The sequence below is a fragment of the Macaca nemestrina genome, chromosome 12 (genome assembly GCF_043159975.1).
Source record: "Macaca nemestrina isolate mMacNem1 chromosome 12, mMacNem.hap1, whole genome shotgun sequence".
NCBI lineage: Eukaryota > Metazoa > Chordata > Mammalia > Primates > Cercopithecidae > Macaca > Macaca nemestrina.
Window position 1 is genome coordinate 87,386,819 of NC_092136.1, and position 16,164 is coordinate 87,402,982.

Below are 16,164 nucleotides of genomic sequence, written 5' to 3' on the forward strand. Positions count from 1 at the left end.
TATTCTGTAAGCCACTTGTCACTATTTAACTTTTTATTTCTGGGCTGCTGACTGTTTCACTTGGATTAGCATCTTTTCCTCTCTGTTTCACTTGGATTAGCATCTTTTCCTCTATCGGCCGTGTCTTTATATACTTTCTACTAGCAGAATATTTGAAATAAAGCTGCTAATACCTATAAAAATCTATGGCTATATTAGTCGGGAATGTTTGAGTTATGGAAAATTAATGCAATCTGTTCTGAACAAATGAACAACAACAAAACCAAAGAGGAGTTTATTGCCTCTTGTAACTGGGAAGTTAAAGGTTAAATCAGGACTCATACAAGTTAAACTAAGAGACTCAGATGGGATCTTCATTTCTCCCTGCCTTTCTTTTTCTTAACTGCTTGATTCTTCATGTTCTGTGTATTGGTTATGTGTTCACCCAGCTGTCACATGGGGTGAGAAAATCATGGCCATTTCCTACAGGCCCCTTTTCTAAAGAATTGGAGAACAGGCACAGCCGAAGACCCTGCATAGTTCAGCTTGGGTCACAAGCACACCTCTAGACCTGTCACTTGAGGCAGGAAGAATGAAGTACTCTGATTAGCCCATTGTGGCCAGAAGAGCGGATGCACTGACAAGAAATCCTGCCAGAATCACATGATACATGTAGATCTTTTTTTTTTTTTCTAACAATCTGTTTTCTTATCTATAAAATGTGTAATCACACCTCCCAATGGAGGTAGTAATGATGACTAAATGATATTATGTTTGGAAAAGATACACTTTCTGATCTGAACAATGAATTATAGCTTCTAACATTTATTATAATGATAAAAAATGCAGACTATCATGTAGTGGAAACAGAAACAGTCTTCTTTTCTTGATCCTCAACTGTATCTTTTGCCTCTTATTAACCCACTCTCCCTTCCCCCAATGAAACTGTAGACTTAAAGAGCAGAGACTCATGACTTTTTTATTTCTGGTTTCCATAACAACAGCTATCACAGAGAGAAAAAAAGAAACTTACATATATTAAGCACTATGCATTTTGTTACAGATCTTGACAAGTGACTTATTTAATGCACCAAACACAACAACTTGCTCAGAGCAGACAATTGATAGCTATTTGATTAAGGAGTCCAATGAATACAAATTGATGTTACACATCTGGCATAAGGTAACTTCTTCAAAGTTCAGTTCAAGACAAAACAGAAAATGTTGTATTTTATTACAAGTAATAGCAACTTTCTCATATTTGATATTTACAAAAAAAAAAACACTTTCATAAAGTTTCTTTGAAAGACAATGTTGTTCTAATAGAAAGCATGACCTGGGTCATCTGGAATTTTAAATTCCAGAGTCTTATGTCTACCATTACAATTTCAGTGAGTACATTGCATTTAGGTATATATTGCCTGTGCCTGGAGGTTGATACTCTAAAAGTCAATCAAGTTGAAGAAAATAAGTTAGCTTGATGATATGGAAAATTTCAGAGTCATCAATGCAGTGAAACAGTTTTGGACACACTTCCCAGAGGCATTTTATCCTTGTCTTCAAGACTTACTTTGCTTAGTTTATCAGCATTTCTGACTGTCTTTATTAGGATTTTTCATGATCTTTTCTTTTCCAATACTGGGAAATTTTCTGGTGCTTGGGAATTCCAGGAAGCCAATGATGTTTTAAGACAGAAACAGTTCAGATGCAGTCAAATTTAAATTCATACAAAATGCTAGTTTGAACATCTGAGAGCAAGTCATGAATTCAGAAGTGATGAAGTACTAGGCAGAGAAGAGCAGTGATAAAGAGGCACACTCTAAAATTCCCTCCCTTGGAATAACAAACACCAGGACTACACACCAAGTTAAGTTAAAGTGATGCATCAGGGGAAACAATAGTTTTATACTGCTTTTTCCTGTGGTTCCACTTTTTTTTCTTATCACAGCTTTATTTTTTATTTGCATACCGTAGATTTTACCCATTTAAAGTATAGCATTCAGTGGATTTTAGCATATGTTGTGTAACTATCACCACAATGAATTTGAGAACATTTTCCTCATCCCCCAAATAAAACCCATACATTTTATCTGTCATCCATGAAAACTTCTGAAGCCTAGGTGACTACCAATCAATTTTGTGTTTCTATTGATTTACCCTAGGGTCCCATATTTGGCACATCCTAAAATATCCACCATTTTTACCTAATAGCTTTGCTTATACTACTTCTTCAATTTTAAAAATAAGCAGACAGAGTAGTATCATAATATCCACATGCATTGATTACTTGCTATGTTTTAGGCACGATACTAAGTGATTTACATGTATTCTTTCATGACAACACTACCTCTTACTGTTGTTAAGAAAAATGTTCATCTTTTCAAAAAAAAAAAAAAAAAAAACACCTTCTGGATCCATTACTTTTTGTGAAAGGGTTTTGTGTTTCTATCTCCTTCAGTTCTGTTCTGATCTTAGTTATTTTTTGTCTTCTGCTAGCTTTCGAATTTGTTTGCTCTTGCTTCTCTAGTTATTTTAATTGTGATGTCAGGGTGTCAATTTTAGATCTTTCCCACCTTCTCCTGTGGGCATTTAGTGCTATAAATTCCCCTCTAAGCACTGCTTTAGCCATGTCCCAGAGATTCTGGTCCATTGTGTCTTTGTTCTCATTGGTTTCAAATAACTTATTTATTTCTACCTTAATTTCGTTTTTTACCCAGTAGTCATTCAGGAACAGGTCGTTCAGTTTTCATGTAGTTGTGTGATTTTGAGTGAGTTTCTTAATCCTGAGTTCTAATTTGATTGCACTGTGGTCTGAGAGATTTGTTTGTTATGATTTCCATTCTTTTGTATTTGCTGAGTAGTGTTTTCCTTCCAATTATGTGATCAGTTTTAGAATAAGTGTGATGTGGTGCTAAGAAGAATGTATATTCTACTGATTTGGAGTGGAGAGTTCTGTAGATGTCTATTAGGTGCACTTGGTCCAAAGCTGAGTTCAATTCCTGAATATCCTTGTTAATTTTCTGTCTCATTGATCTGTCTAATATTGACAGTGGGTGTTAAAGTCTCCTATTATTATGTGGGACCCTAAGTCTCTTTGTAGGTCTCTAAGAACTTGCTTTATAAATCTGGGTGCTCCTGTATTGGGTGCATATATATTTAGGATAGTTAGCTCTTCTTGTTGCATTGATCCCTTTACCATTATGTAATGCCCTTCTTTGTCTTTTTTGATATTTGTTGGTTTAAAATCTGTTTTATCAGATACTAGGATTGCAACCCCTGTTTTTGTGTGTGTGTGTTTGTTTGTTTTGTTTTTGCTTTCCATTTGCTTGGTAAATATTCCTCCATCCCTTTATTTTGAGCCTGTGTGTGTCTTTGCACATGAGATGGGTCTCCTGAATACAGCACACTGATGGGTCTTGACTCTTTATCCAATTTGCCAGTCTGTGATTTTTAATTGGGGCATTTAGTCCATTTACATTTACATATTTGGGGCATTTAGTCCATTTACATTTACATTTAAGGTAAATATTGTTATGTGTGAATTTGATCCTGTCAGTATGATCCTGTCATTATGATGCTAGCTGGTTATTTTGCCTGTTAGTTGATTTAGTTGATGCAATTTCTTCATAGTGTTGATGTTTTTGGTATGTTTTTGGTATTTGGTATGTTTTTGCTGGTACTAGTTTTTCCTTTCCATATTTAGTGCTTTCTTCAGGAGCTCTCGTAAGGAAGGCCTGGTGGTGACAAAATCTCTCAGCATTTGCTTGTCTGTAAAGGGTTTTATTTCTTCTTTGCTTATGAAGCTTAATTTGGCTGGAAATGAAATTATGGGTTGAAAATTTGTTTCTTTAAGAATGTTGAGTATTGGTCCCCACTCTCTTCTGGCTTGTAAGGTTTCTGCAGGGAGATGCACTGTTAGTCTGATGGACTTCCCTTTGTGGGTAACCCGAACTTTCTCTCTGGCTGCCCTTAACATTTTTTCATTAATTTCAACCTTGGTCAATCTGATGATTATGTGTCCTAGGGTTGCTCTTCAAATGATACTACAAGGCTACAGTAACCAAAACAGCATGGTACTGGTACCAAAACAGATATATAGAACAGATGCCTTAGGAAAAGCATCACACATCTACAACCATCAGCTCTTTGACAAACCTGACAAAAACAAGCCATGCAGAAAGGATTCCCTATTTAATAAACGGTGTTGGGAATACTGGCTAGCCATATGCAGAAAACTGAAATTGGACCCCTTCCTTACATCTTACCACAAAAATTAAGTCAACATGGATTAATGACTTAAACGTAAGACCTAAAACCATAAAAACCTTAGAAGAAAACCTAGGCAATACCATTCAGGACATAGGCATAGGCAAAGACTTCATGTCTAAAACACCAAAAGCAATGGCAACAAAAGCCAAAACACCAAAAGCAATGGCAACAAAAGTCAAAATTGACAAATGGGATCTAATTTAACTAAAGAGATTCTGCATAGCAAAAGAAACTACCATCAGAGTGAACAGGCAAGCTACAGAATGGAAGAAAATGTTTGCAATGTATCCATCCGACAAAGGGTTAATATTCAGAATCTACAAACAACATGAACAAATTTACAAGAAAAAAAAACAACCCCATCAAAAAGTGGGCGAAGGATATAAACAGACATTTCTCAAAATAAGACATTTATGAGACCAACAAACATGTGAAAAAAAGCTCATCATCATTGGTCATTAGAAAAATGCAAATCAAAACCACAATGAGATACCATCTCATGCCAGTTAGAATGGTGATCATTAAAAATTCAGGAAACAACAGATGCTGGAGAGGATGTGGAGAAATAGGAACACTTTTACACTGTTGATGGGAATGTAAATTAGTTCAACCATTGTGGACAACAGTGTGGTGATTCCTCAGAGATCTAGAACCGGAAATACCATTTGACCCAGCAATCCCATTACTGGATATATACCCAAAGGATTATAAATCAATCTACTATAAAGACATATCCACACGTATGTTTATTGCAGCACTATTCACAATAGCAAAAACTTGGAACCAACCTAAATACCCATCAATAATAGACTAGATAAAGAAAATGTGGCACATACACACCATGGAATACTATGAAGCCATAAAAAAAGAATGAGTTCATGTCCTTTGCAGGGATATGGATGAAGGTGAAAACCATCATTCTCAGCAAACTTACACAGGAACTGAAAACCAAACACTGCATGTTCTTACTCATAAGTGGGGGTTGAACACTGAGAACACATGGACACAGGGAGGGGAACATCACACACCAGGGCCTGTTGGGGGGTGGGGGGCTAGGGAAGGGATAGCATTAGGAGAAATACCTAATGTAGATGATGGGTTGATGGGTGTAGCAAACCACCATGGCATGTGTATACCTATATAATAAACCTGCACATTCTGCACATGTATCCCAGAACCTAAATATAATAATAATAATAATAAAAGACCAGTCATGGTGGCTCACGTCTGTAATCCCAGCATGTTGGGAGGCCAAGGTGGGCAGATTATGAGGTCAGGAGTTTGAGACCAGCCTGGCCAATTTGGTGAAACCCCATCTCTAATAAAAATACAAAAATTAGCCAGGTGTGGTGGCACATGCCTGTAGTCCCAGCTACTTGGGAGGCTGAGACAGAAGAATCACTTGAACCTGGCAGGTGGAGGTTGCAGTGAGCTGAGACTGCGCCACTGCACTCCAGCCTCGGCAACAGAGTGAGACTCCATCTCAAAAAAAAAAAAAAAGAAAAAAAGAAAAGAAAAATGTTTCAGCCAGGTGCGGTTGCTCATGCCTATAAACCCAACACTTTGGGAGTCCAAGGCAGGTGGATCACTTGAGGCTAGATGTTTGAGACCAGGATGGTTAATGTGGTGAAACCCTGTCTCTACTAAAAATGAAAAAAAAAAAAAAAAAAAAAACCAGCCCGGCCTGGTGGCACACATCTGTAATCCCAGCTACTGGGGAGTCTGAGGCACATGAATCATTTGAACCTGGGAGGTGGAGATTGCAGTGAGCCAAGATAACGCCACTGTACTCCAGCCTGGGCAACAGAGTGAGACTCTACAAAAAAAAAGAAAGCGTTGAGCAGTGTCTGGCATAGAGGAAGCTCTAATATTTCCTGGGCTGAGTGTTGTGCTCTGCATTCAGAATATCGTCACCTCCAGAAATCTAAGAGGAGATAGCTTAGAATAATGGTTAGGAACTTGGGCATTGGAATTAGGCTGCCTTGGTTTGAATCCTTGCTTTGCCAGTTGGTAGCTATGTGAGTTTTGGCAATTTGCTCAATGTCCCTCTACCTAGTTTTTTTTTTCATATATAAAATAGGAGATTAGTGAATTTATATATATGTTGTAGGGGTTAAATACATAATAAAGGTAAAGTTACGTACCAGTGCCTGTCCCATAGGATGTGTTCGATAAATTGAAGTTGATGCACTACTTTAATGAAGCATGTGAGAGCTTGATGATTGAATCAATCAAGAGCTATGTGAACCTGGAAAAAATATAAATTGCCTACAGAGCTGGGCAAAGCTATAAGGCTGTAACATTGTGTTGATCCTTTATTATGGGTAAAATTTCCAGGCAAAAAAGAAAAAGAATATTCCAAACTGCAGAAACAGTTAGCTGAACAAAACAGTCTAATGTGTCTTTTTCCCAGTGTTCAAGGAAGAGAATGGTAGGAACGTATATTCTATTTCCGTAAGCATGATTGAAGCTGAAGTCCCTCCATTTAAAAGTAAATTACATGTTCAGAAGAGATATCTTGGTTTGGACATCTGACTTCTCTCTTAAAACATGGTGAACTGTTTACATGTTTGAGTCTCCTACCTTATCATAACAACTTAAAATCTGGGACCGTGACTTAGTCATTTGTATCTCCACAACACTGCCCAGCCCAAGTATTGGGAATATAGTAATTGTTCAATAAATTTTTGTTGTGAGGGTGAGGGGACTAATGAATCAATATATATTCATTTTGAAGACTATATATGCAATACTTTTCTATGGTGGAAAAGGGTTAGAAGATACTCATTTCTGATCTCACTATATATTTCTCACATACCTCATTTCAGTGGATCTTTAGAGATAAAAGCAGTAGATTAGAGATTCCATGGTAATAAAAGTTACTGCCTGGGTACTGTGATATGTTAAGAGTCACCTACCAGTGCTTCCAAGGATAACCTCCTACTTAAGATATTTTTTTATTGAGTAGTTGAAGCTCAATAAAAAATGAAAATACCTTAAGTGGGAGGTCATCCTTGGGAGCACTGGTAGGGGAATAGATGTGAGATAGAGAAGAAAGGGAGACCAAAAAGGTTGTGATTATGAGGTTACCACTGTATGAAACTTTGCCTCAGTCACATTGGTGACCTCTGAGGGAGAGTACAGAGTAAGCCTCAGGTTTATCCCACCTGATGGGTGAGGACGCTGGAGTATTCATCTACCAATTTATGTCAGCCTTGAGGAGGCTGCTCCAGGAGGTGCTAACTCTGTAGCACTCTAGCCTGTCCAGTATGGAAGACAAATGTGCTGCACATATTCAGAGAAAACTTTTAGGCAAAGTTGCAGAGGATTGTAATAGGAGGCCATATGCTGAGGGGACATGGACATTTTCTCTGCTACTGTCCACACCTTGCCCACTCAGGTTCATCCCTGCTGCATGTTGAGTCCACTGTGTCCTTTCACTGGTTTTCCAAGGAAGTCACTGGCCATAATTCCACTGAGACCGAAAGACAGAGAGAGTAAGAATATTAACAGGAAGGTTAGTGAGGTAAGCTACATTCTCCAGTGTTATAGTTAATCCTGAGACCATAAGTGATGCCGTAATTAATATTCATCATTTCCCTCCCCTAACATTTTCATTCCCTTGACCAAACTGCTTCTAACTGCTTCTAATCAAGGTTCATTGCATAGTGCAATAACTCAGACATTTATCCCTTAGAGTATGAGTCCCTGACTTCATGTCCTTATCAAGATGCTGCTGCTGCAACTACCCTTTCAGATATCACCAGTGATGGAGGCATCAAGAGGCACCCCAGTGAATCCCATGAGTTCCAGACACACTACTTTCTGCTCCAGTATCTAGTAGCAACCCCATTTCCTTTTGATCATTATGGTGAGGGACCCTTGTCTGTATAGTAACTACCTTCTCTAACTGTCGGTCTATAGACCTGAGGAGCCAAAAATAATCAGACAGCAGCTGAAGCTGTAGATTTACTGGAACCCTTACTGTGTCTTCTGGTGGAAGTATTAAGACCTCCAATTATGAACAACCTGAAGTTGTGGCAAGGAGAAATTCATTTTCTTAAGTAGATTATTAAAAGTAACAGTGAGAGACTATACTGTTATTTTGATATTTTGGTCCTAGCTGTCTAAGACACAGAACCAGATATACTAGCACCATTTAATAGTCTACCACATAATGACCCTTAAATATGAAGGGAGCCATTCCCCTAAAAACACAGCAACATCTCTATAATCTCAAGCCTGGTCAATAGAGAACAATCACTATTGAGTTTCTCATTGATACTGGCATCCCTCTTTTGGGAACACTTCTTGCTTTAGTAAAGTGATTATCTTCTAGGCTCTCCTGGACAACATAATGAGCTGGCAGGTTCTCCGACCTTTCAAAATAAGTACATTCTAACATTCCCACTTCTGTGAGACCCTGGATCTCTTCTCCAGTATTTTGCCAATGTAGTTCTGGCATGTCCACAAAATGTATTTCAGGCCAGCATCATTTATAAGCTTCAAGGAGCCAAGCCATTCCAATAGCATATTAGAATCACCACCAGGTAGACTTGCCAGAATGTTAAAAATTAGCTCATGTAAGTGTGCCCTCGTATAAGTAGAATATCTATTATCTGACTTTATCTCTATGATCCAATATTTCAGTATCTCAAGACCAGTTCTTTGGAATGTTCTCTAGATTACTACTAGTATTTACCAGCCAGATTCTGTAGTTCATTTGATGAATAATCCATTTCATCCTGCAACACAGATCATCCTTTTCCACTCAGATCATGTTGAGACTTGGCCCTAGTTATTTGTCTAGACGCAATGAGGGGAAATGGGGGCAGAATTTAATATGGGCAAGCTTCACCTTAAAACTTCCTACTGAGGCAGGGCTTTTATGTAGCAATTAATTGTTCTCCCACTGGAAAGAGTAAAAGGCCTCTTTTTCTAGGCCAGAGTTTCCAAAGAATTTGGGGGTTCAAGATTCTTAAGGATATGTACCCACATATCTCATCCTCTGTCTCAGGATCCTGCAGAGTTGTAAAAGAGGCCAAGCTGACAGGGCTACCACATTTCCTCCACTAAAATCAAGACCCTTATAGGAAAATAGCACGATCCTGAGAAACCTCGTCTTTACTAAAACTAGAAAAATTAGCTGGGTGTGGTGGCACACGCCTGTAGTCCCAGCTACTCAGGAGGCTGAGGCAGGAGAAGTGCTTGAACCCAGGAGGTGGAAGTTGCAGTGAGCTGAGATCGCGCCACTGCACTCCAGCCTGGTGACATAGCAAGACTCCGTCTCAAGAAAAAAAAAAAAAATATATGATTCCTGTGAGTGTATTACAAATATTGATACAAAATAATGACATTAAAAAATAATAGCTACCTGCACACATCAGCACCACAGCCACTGTGTAAAGCAAGGTGTCACAATCCATGTTTTATTGTTTCTTTTTATGTTTATTGATCTGGCACCTTTCTTAATCAGAATCTATGAGGACATATTCCTCTGATTAACTAAAAATATGTATATGCACTGTATACTCTCTGGCCTAAATGTCAATATGAACATTTTAAATGCAGATGGCATAGATGGCATAGACTCATCCCAGTTTTAATATTGCCCAGCAGTTTCTTCAAGCATACATTTCTCATCTCTTTCTTGAAATAAAATTTTAGAAATGGACCTTAAGAACCCTGTTTACTTTGTCCCAAAAAAAAAAAAAACTTCACAATACTAAAAAACTTAAAGCACTTTCATAAATAGGGAAACAGCATCTTTTAACATTTTATTGTTCACCTGTGAAAATATATATAATATATATTACATGTATAGAGGAGCCCCACAGCTTGAGTCAGAGAAAGCTAACAGAAAGGCACATATGAAAGCAAGTCTTTTCATACAATATTCAGTTAAGCCAACATTCAGGCCATGGCAAGAGACAATTAGGACAAGGAAAATATAGCACGCCTGTGTTCATGACTCCAAAGAGCTAACTCAGAGGCAACTCTCAGGTCTGCCAAGAATGGAAGTCATCTTGGGAGAAAATATCACATCTACTTAATAGGGCTGTCAGACCATCAGAGAATATACTGAAATCTGGACAGAGATACCAGGGCAAGTTAAGCCAATGCTTAACTTGACAGCTAGTTTATTCTTCTCCCCTTTTATTTTAAGACCTGAGGCCTTTGCTGATTAAAAGAAGCAAATAACAGGGCTGACCGTGGCCCTGCAGAATTTTGGTCGGTTACACAACAGAAGTTTGTAACAGACTAAGTATTTTCAAAAGCTTGTAAACACTGTGATGATGGTGAGGAAAGCATAGAAAGAACATTTGCTATTTCTCTCTCATTGAAAAAATAGAGGCATAGATCTTTGGCTTGCCACATGTGGTATCTCTATCCTGACATTTACCCAAAATGGTAAAAATAGAGGCACAATTCGTGGAATGATGAGGTCATTCCTATCAGACACCAGCAAAGGTGCCTACTAGGATTTAGCACAGCCAGAGCAGCTGGCAACCTTGGTTGATGTGAGATGGGGCTTCACCACGTCCGGCTCAATAGACTCCATTAGGTCACACTCATTTGCAAGTATGTGTTTCACCAGGCATCTGGAGGCTTCATCAATGTTTATATTTTCCTATGAGGGAAAAAATAAAACAGCTTTTCTTATTCAATACTCTGAAGTAATGCTAGAACAGAGACTTATATGTGACAATTTTATTTAAATATTCCTTCCTATATGATACATATGCATCCCCCTCCTGTTCCCCTCACTTACTTGTTCCTTCAAAGAACTTTACTGTTCAGTTCCTCATAAAAGAAGTATTTATTTTGCTGCGTCATATAGGAGGAATGGTGTTTGGTGAATTTACTTAGTAGGTTAAATTTCAGTTAGAGGGCAGTTTTCATATTTTCACATTTTCACACACTCAAACTATAATAATATTGTGGAAGAAACATAAACCTTTAATCTGAGTTAGATTTATAATTGCCCTCTGCCACATACTATTTTTGTGACCTTGATATAAAATAAGAATGATAAGACATATTTTATAGTATTCATTAATGGTTTGACAGATATTTCTGGGTCTCTGTCCTCTAGTTAAATGGGGAAGAGTACACTGTTCTGACCTCTTTGAACTTAGCCATGGACATGTGACTTGTTGGGCATCAAAATGTGAGAAGTAATGTGTGTCACTTTCATATAGGAGCAATAAGAGCCAGTGCTCAATTTCCTATGTTTTTTCTCTCTCTTTCTTCCTGTGGAAGCACAGCAAATGGAAACTCTTTTGGATAAGGTCTGTGAGTGAGATCAAGTAGAGGCAAGTACCCCAATCAGCCCATGCTGTGTAGTGTGCATGAGAATGATGATCTTGCTATTTTAACCTACTGAGATTTGGGGTTATTACCCCCAAATAAACCATGGCATTATCTAGACATTCCAGATGGATATAACGCTTCAAAGAAAAAAGTAAAATTGGAAATATAAGTTTAGGTTCAAAAATGAAATAAACTTGAATTTGGAAAAAATATGGAGCAAACATTTGGATCTAAAATATATCAGTAGTGTAAGTTAAACTGCTTTTTTTCATCCTGGTCAGAAACCTGAGAAACACAGAATATATACTACCAGTGTACTAAAATAAATATCTCTGCTTAGGTAAAAAGTAAAGATCTCCAGTAAAGTTAAATTTGATTGTTTTTAATCATAATTTGTAGAACTTCTCTGATGTATTTCTTCATATTTAATGTAAAGAGACAAGGCTTTCTCATTGTTAAAATGTTTTACTACAGAACCTTGTTGTCCAGTCTGAAGTGGAAGTACTTATCCCTTATTTTTGCATGTATGTCAAAGTTGTTGATATATTTTGAGATCATCGAATGAAGTCATATTACTTGGAAAATATAAGAAGATGTGTTGGCTTTCATACGACATCCACGACTAATGACCTTAGCTGTAAATGTTCATTAGCAGGTTCCCCATCCTTCAAGCCCAAAACTGAGTTCACCAGCAATGAAAGCTTAAGGTAACTTTGGAGTTCCAGACAAATAGCCTGATTATTTATCTTACCTTTAAAGAGCCTTAAAAAAAATGTTTCCCAGGGTTTCTAAATCCAAAACACAAGGTAAAGGCATGGTTGCTTTTTTGCTTATTATATTATTGTTGTTGCTTTTTACCAGACCAGTCTTCCTTTCTCTAAGCCTCCCTTTCCCCAACTATAAAATGGTCTTGATGATATCACTTACCTAGTAAAAATTTGCTTCCCTTGAAGAGTGTAGCAGACATTATTGCTTTCACAATGTGAACTTGCTAGGGACTCCAGTAGTAAATAAGTAATCTTATTTAATCCCATTTAAAATCCTTTATGATAAAGATCGATAAAGATTAGGTTTTTTGTCCGCATGGATTTTGTTATTATTGTTGGGGTAGTGGTGGGGATGGCATTTCTTCCTTCAGCCCAAGTATCTTCCTCACTCTATGAAATCCAGTCCTTAGAGAATGGCAATGCTTCTGCCCCATCCCCTGTTGGACAACTTCCTGTGCCTTAAAGTCATGGCCTGTGCTTAGCATGTCTTCTGCCACTCTTCCTCTTCCTAGTGTCATGTCCAAGGGTCACACTTGAACTCCCTGTTCCCAGGCAACCAACTGACCTGGGCAGGGCCTTGCTCTTTGGAACGGACCCAGCTCAATACTTTGCTCCGGAGCCCTGCCACTTGCTTTGTGACTGAGTGGAAGCCTGTCCAATGGTCCTTTACTGTCTCCCATTCAGTAAGGTAAAAAGGAGTCTCCTCACCCAGCCTTCCAGGCCTTGGGTTTAAGGGCCACCACATCTCATTAAAGAAGCCCTATTTGGATGGCTTTAACGTACTTGCCCAGTCATTCATAAGCCAATACTTTGATTCCCATTTGGCTATTGCTTGTGTGTTGGAGAAGGAGGCAACAAAATTATACCCCAAATACCAAACATGAGATATTACCATATCTCATGTAAACATTTACAAACAAGAAAGCTTATCTGTAAGGGGTTAAGAGGCTTCCCCAGGATCACACAGCAAGTGGGCTAGGAGGCCAGAGCTTACACGGGGTCTTTCTGACATCAAAGCCCAGCTTTTGCTAAGCTGCATTCCTTTTCCAGATTGTTCAGGAAACCAGGAACAATCACAAATAAAAGTCAGTTCTTTAGTGTTACACCCAGTAAGTGTTAAATAATGCTAGTTTCTTTCTCTTCCATATGTTATAATAAAAACATGTTTATATGACAGGAAAACAATTTTAAACATTAGAAAGGGCCCTTCTTCATATATGATGAACGTTAGATTTGCCAGTAGTGTTTTTTAAACCTCCACTCATATATTAACATGCCAGTTAAATAGGTTTTCTTTCATTAATGTGCAAATTGACAAAATCTAATGAGGATAAGTCAATGCTAGTGTGGGAAAATCAATGAAAATCCATTATCATTATGAGAAAAAGAACTAAAATCTAAGCTCAAATTAGTGGCAACTTAGCAGGGTCATTTAAGTGAAAATATAAGGTAACGCTGTTTAAGTTGTGTGTGAGTTTTAATACACCGAGTAAAGTCTAGATGGTATTAGGCCCAGGAGAGTGGACCATGAAGGATGGGCTCTAGAGAAAGGAAACAGGCAGAGCCAAGTAGTGTCTGCTTATAGACTGCATGTACAAAGAGCAGCAGTTCATGGTGACTGAGTCAGGTTCATTCATCCAATTAATAGTATGTAGATTTCCACTAAGTACTAGGCATACAAATATACAGATTATACATCTCATTCCTGATGGAGCTTATCCACTAGCAGGGTTTGTGTAAATAGCAAAAGTATAAAAAGGCTGGAAAGGGCATCAGGGTGCCAGATCACTGTAGAGCCTTGAATACTAAATTTGCAAAGTAGAGCCATTGAGGTTTTTTGCAGGTGAAACGTCAGTAATCACAATACTATAAAAGTCCATTACTAGACAAGCCTGTACCGGTCCTTAGCACTTTAACAGCTAACCTATCAATAACTATTTAGTGAATACCTAATACACGTGTACCTAGGTGCTGGCTGTCATGGCATACCTATTTCAGATTAGAAATTATAAGAGAAAGCCAGGAAGAACCACAAACGCTTTCAACTTTATTTACCACAGGCACACTACAAAAAGGCAAGGGGTATAGTGTTTAGAGTACAGGCCTGGGGACAAACTCTTATCTTAGTTCCCTTACTTCCTGGTTGCATGACCTCAGGAAAGTTACTTTAACCACTTCATGCCTCAGTTTCCTCATCTGTAAAAGAGAATTAAAAATTTACCTCACAAATGTTTGTAAGTTAATATATATTAATACTTGAAACATGAAATACTTAGTGAAAGGCATACAGTACACATTCAATAAATGTTATCTATCTGTTCTCCTCATACAAGTTAACCTTCAGAAGAACACAATGTGTGTGTGTTTTCCATTCCTTCATTTTGCAGGTGAGGATACTGAGCTTCAGAAAGGGAAAGTGATTGGCCCCAAGTCACACACTAGTAATTGGGATGGCCAGCTGTGAGCTCAGGGAGAAGAGTAAATACTAATATTTACCACATGTTTACTACAAAAGGCAAGATGTATACTGTTTAAAGCACTAGCTTGAAGCCAAATCCTTATCTCAGCTCCCCCCAAATATTTCCCAAAATAAATAAAGGAATAGAATGGGCAGAGCACCTGGTTCCAGCATGCAAGGTAGGTGCATGCAACCAGGAATCAGGCAAGACTGATTTGTATTACTGGCACACTTCGAACCATTTCTGGTCTTTCTGACTTTCTATATGCCAATGAGGTCACAGCCAAAGGGCCTAGGCTAGGAGAAGAAATAACATTATAGAACAAACCTCCCTCTCCCCTTTAACCCAAGGTCAGCATGGATAATCAGGTCCTGCCTGATAGAATTGCAGGTTCAGACCCTTTGGGCAATTAGATTGCAATATAATTGATCGAGCTACTTGGCATCCAAACAGACACAGTCAAGTCCACATTTTCTGGGTAATTGTATGGAAACAGAGTTGCCGGCATTAGTGAAAAACACTAGATAGAATTTTTTATTTGCATTTGTTATAGGGAGTAGTCACAACATTTCCAGGGGCATCTTTTGCTAGAAAGGAAATGTATATACTCTGACTTTCAGGACATGTAAAATTGGAATGGATCTCACTGTGATTTATTTCTATATCTGCAGGATGACAAGATGGTCTACTGTGCTGTTTTAAGGTAATGCGTGTTCTTCTTTGTGCCACTGCTCAGAATCTTTCATTTATACTGATAAGCAAGTCTCAGAAACAGGCTAAAATTCCTAACAAAGAATTTTACTAAAAACAAACGGAGTTAATTAAGCAGGGGCTTTGTTTATTAAATAATGCTCACATCCAATATTCACAAACATCTGTTGGAAAGTTAATGGTCATATTTTAAAGGTAAGGGAGCTAGAAAAAAGCTTAAGTAACTTATCCAGAGCAGAACATTATCTTAGCCAATCTGTCATTTCAATCAAGACTATCCCAATTCCAGTTCCCATCCTACTCTCCATACATACATTACAGTGTAGCCTAGGAATAAAATAGATCCTAGAATATTTTTTTTTTTTTTTTTTTTTTTTGAGACGGAGTCTCGCTGTGTCGCCCAGGATGGAGTGCAGTGGCCGGATCTCGGCTCACTGCAAGCTCCGCCTCCCGGGTTCACGCCATTCTCCCACCTCAGCCTCCCAAGTAGCTGGGACTACAGGCGCCCGCCACCACGCCCGGCTAGTTTTTTGTATTTTTAGTAGAGACGGGGTTTCGTCATGTTAGCCAGGATAGTCTCGATCTCCTGACCTCGTGATCCACCCGTCTCGGCCTCCCAAAGTGCTAGGATTACAGGCTTGAGCCATCGTGCCCGGCCTAGATCC

General features: G+C 38.4%; 1 protein-coding gene and 1 long non-coding RNA gene across 4 annotated transcripts in view; one reads left to right on the forward strand and one right to left on the reverse strand.

Moving 5' to 3' along the window:
• The window catches only part of LOC105468888 (uncharacterized), a 248,477-nt gene that overhangs the window by 7,380 nt on the left and 224,933 nt on the right, over nt 1–16,164 (forward strand). For all 3 annotated transcript variants that reach the window (XR_011610973.1, XR_979694.3, XR_979692.3), the window contains exons 2-3: nt 12,037–12,269; nt 15,460–15,491. This is a non-coding gene — a long non-coding RNA (uncharacterized lncRNA). The remainder of the gene's footprint in view (nt 1–12,036; nt 12,270–15,459; nt 15,492–16,164) is intronic.
• Nucleotides 938–16,164, reverse strand: part of LOC105468887 (RAB38, member RAS oncogene family) — a 71,563-nt gene continuing 56,336 nt past the window's right edge. The window contains exon 3 of the mRNA XM_011719372.3: nt 938–10,879. Within this exon, the coding sequence (XP_011717674.1) occupies nt 10,727–10,879 (153 nt within the window). The 3' untranslated portion in view covers nt 938–10,726. The remainder of the gene's footprint in view (nt 10,880–16,164) is intronic.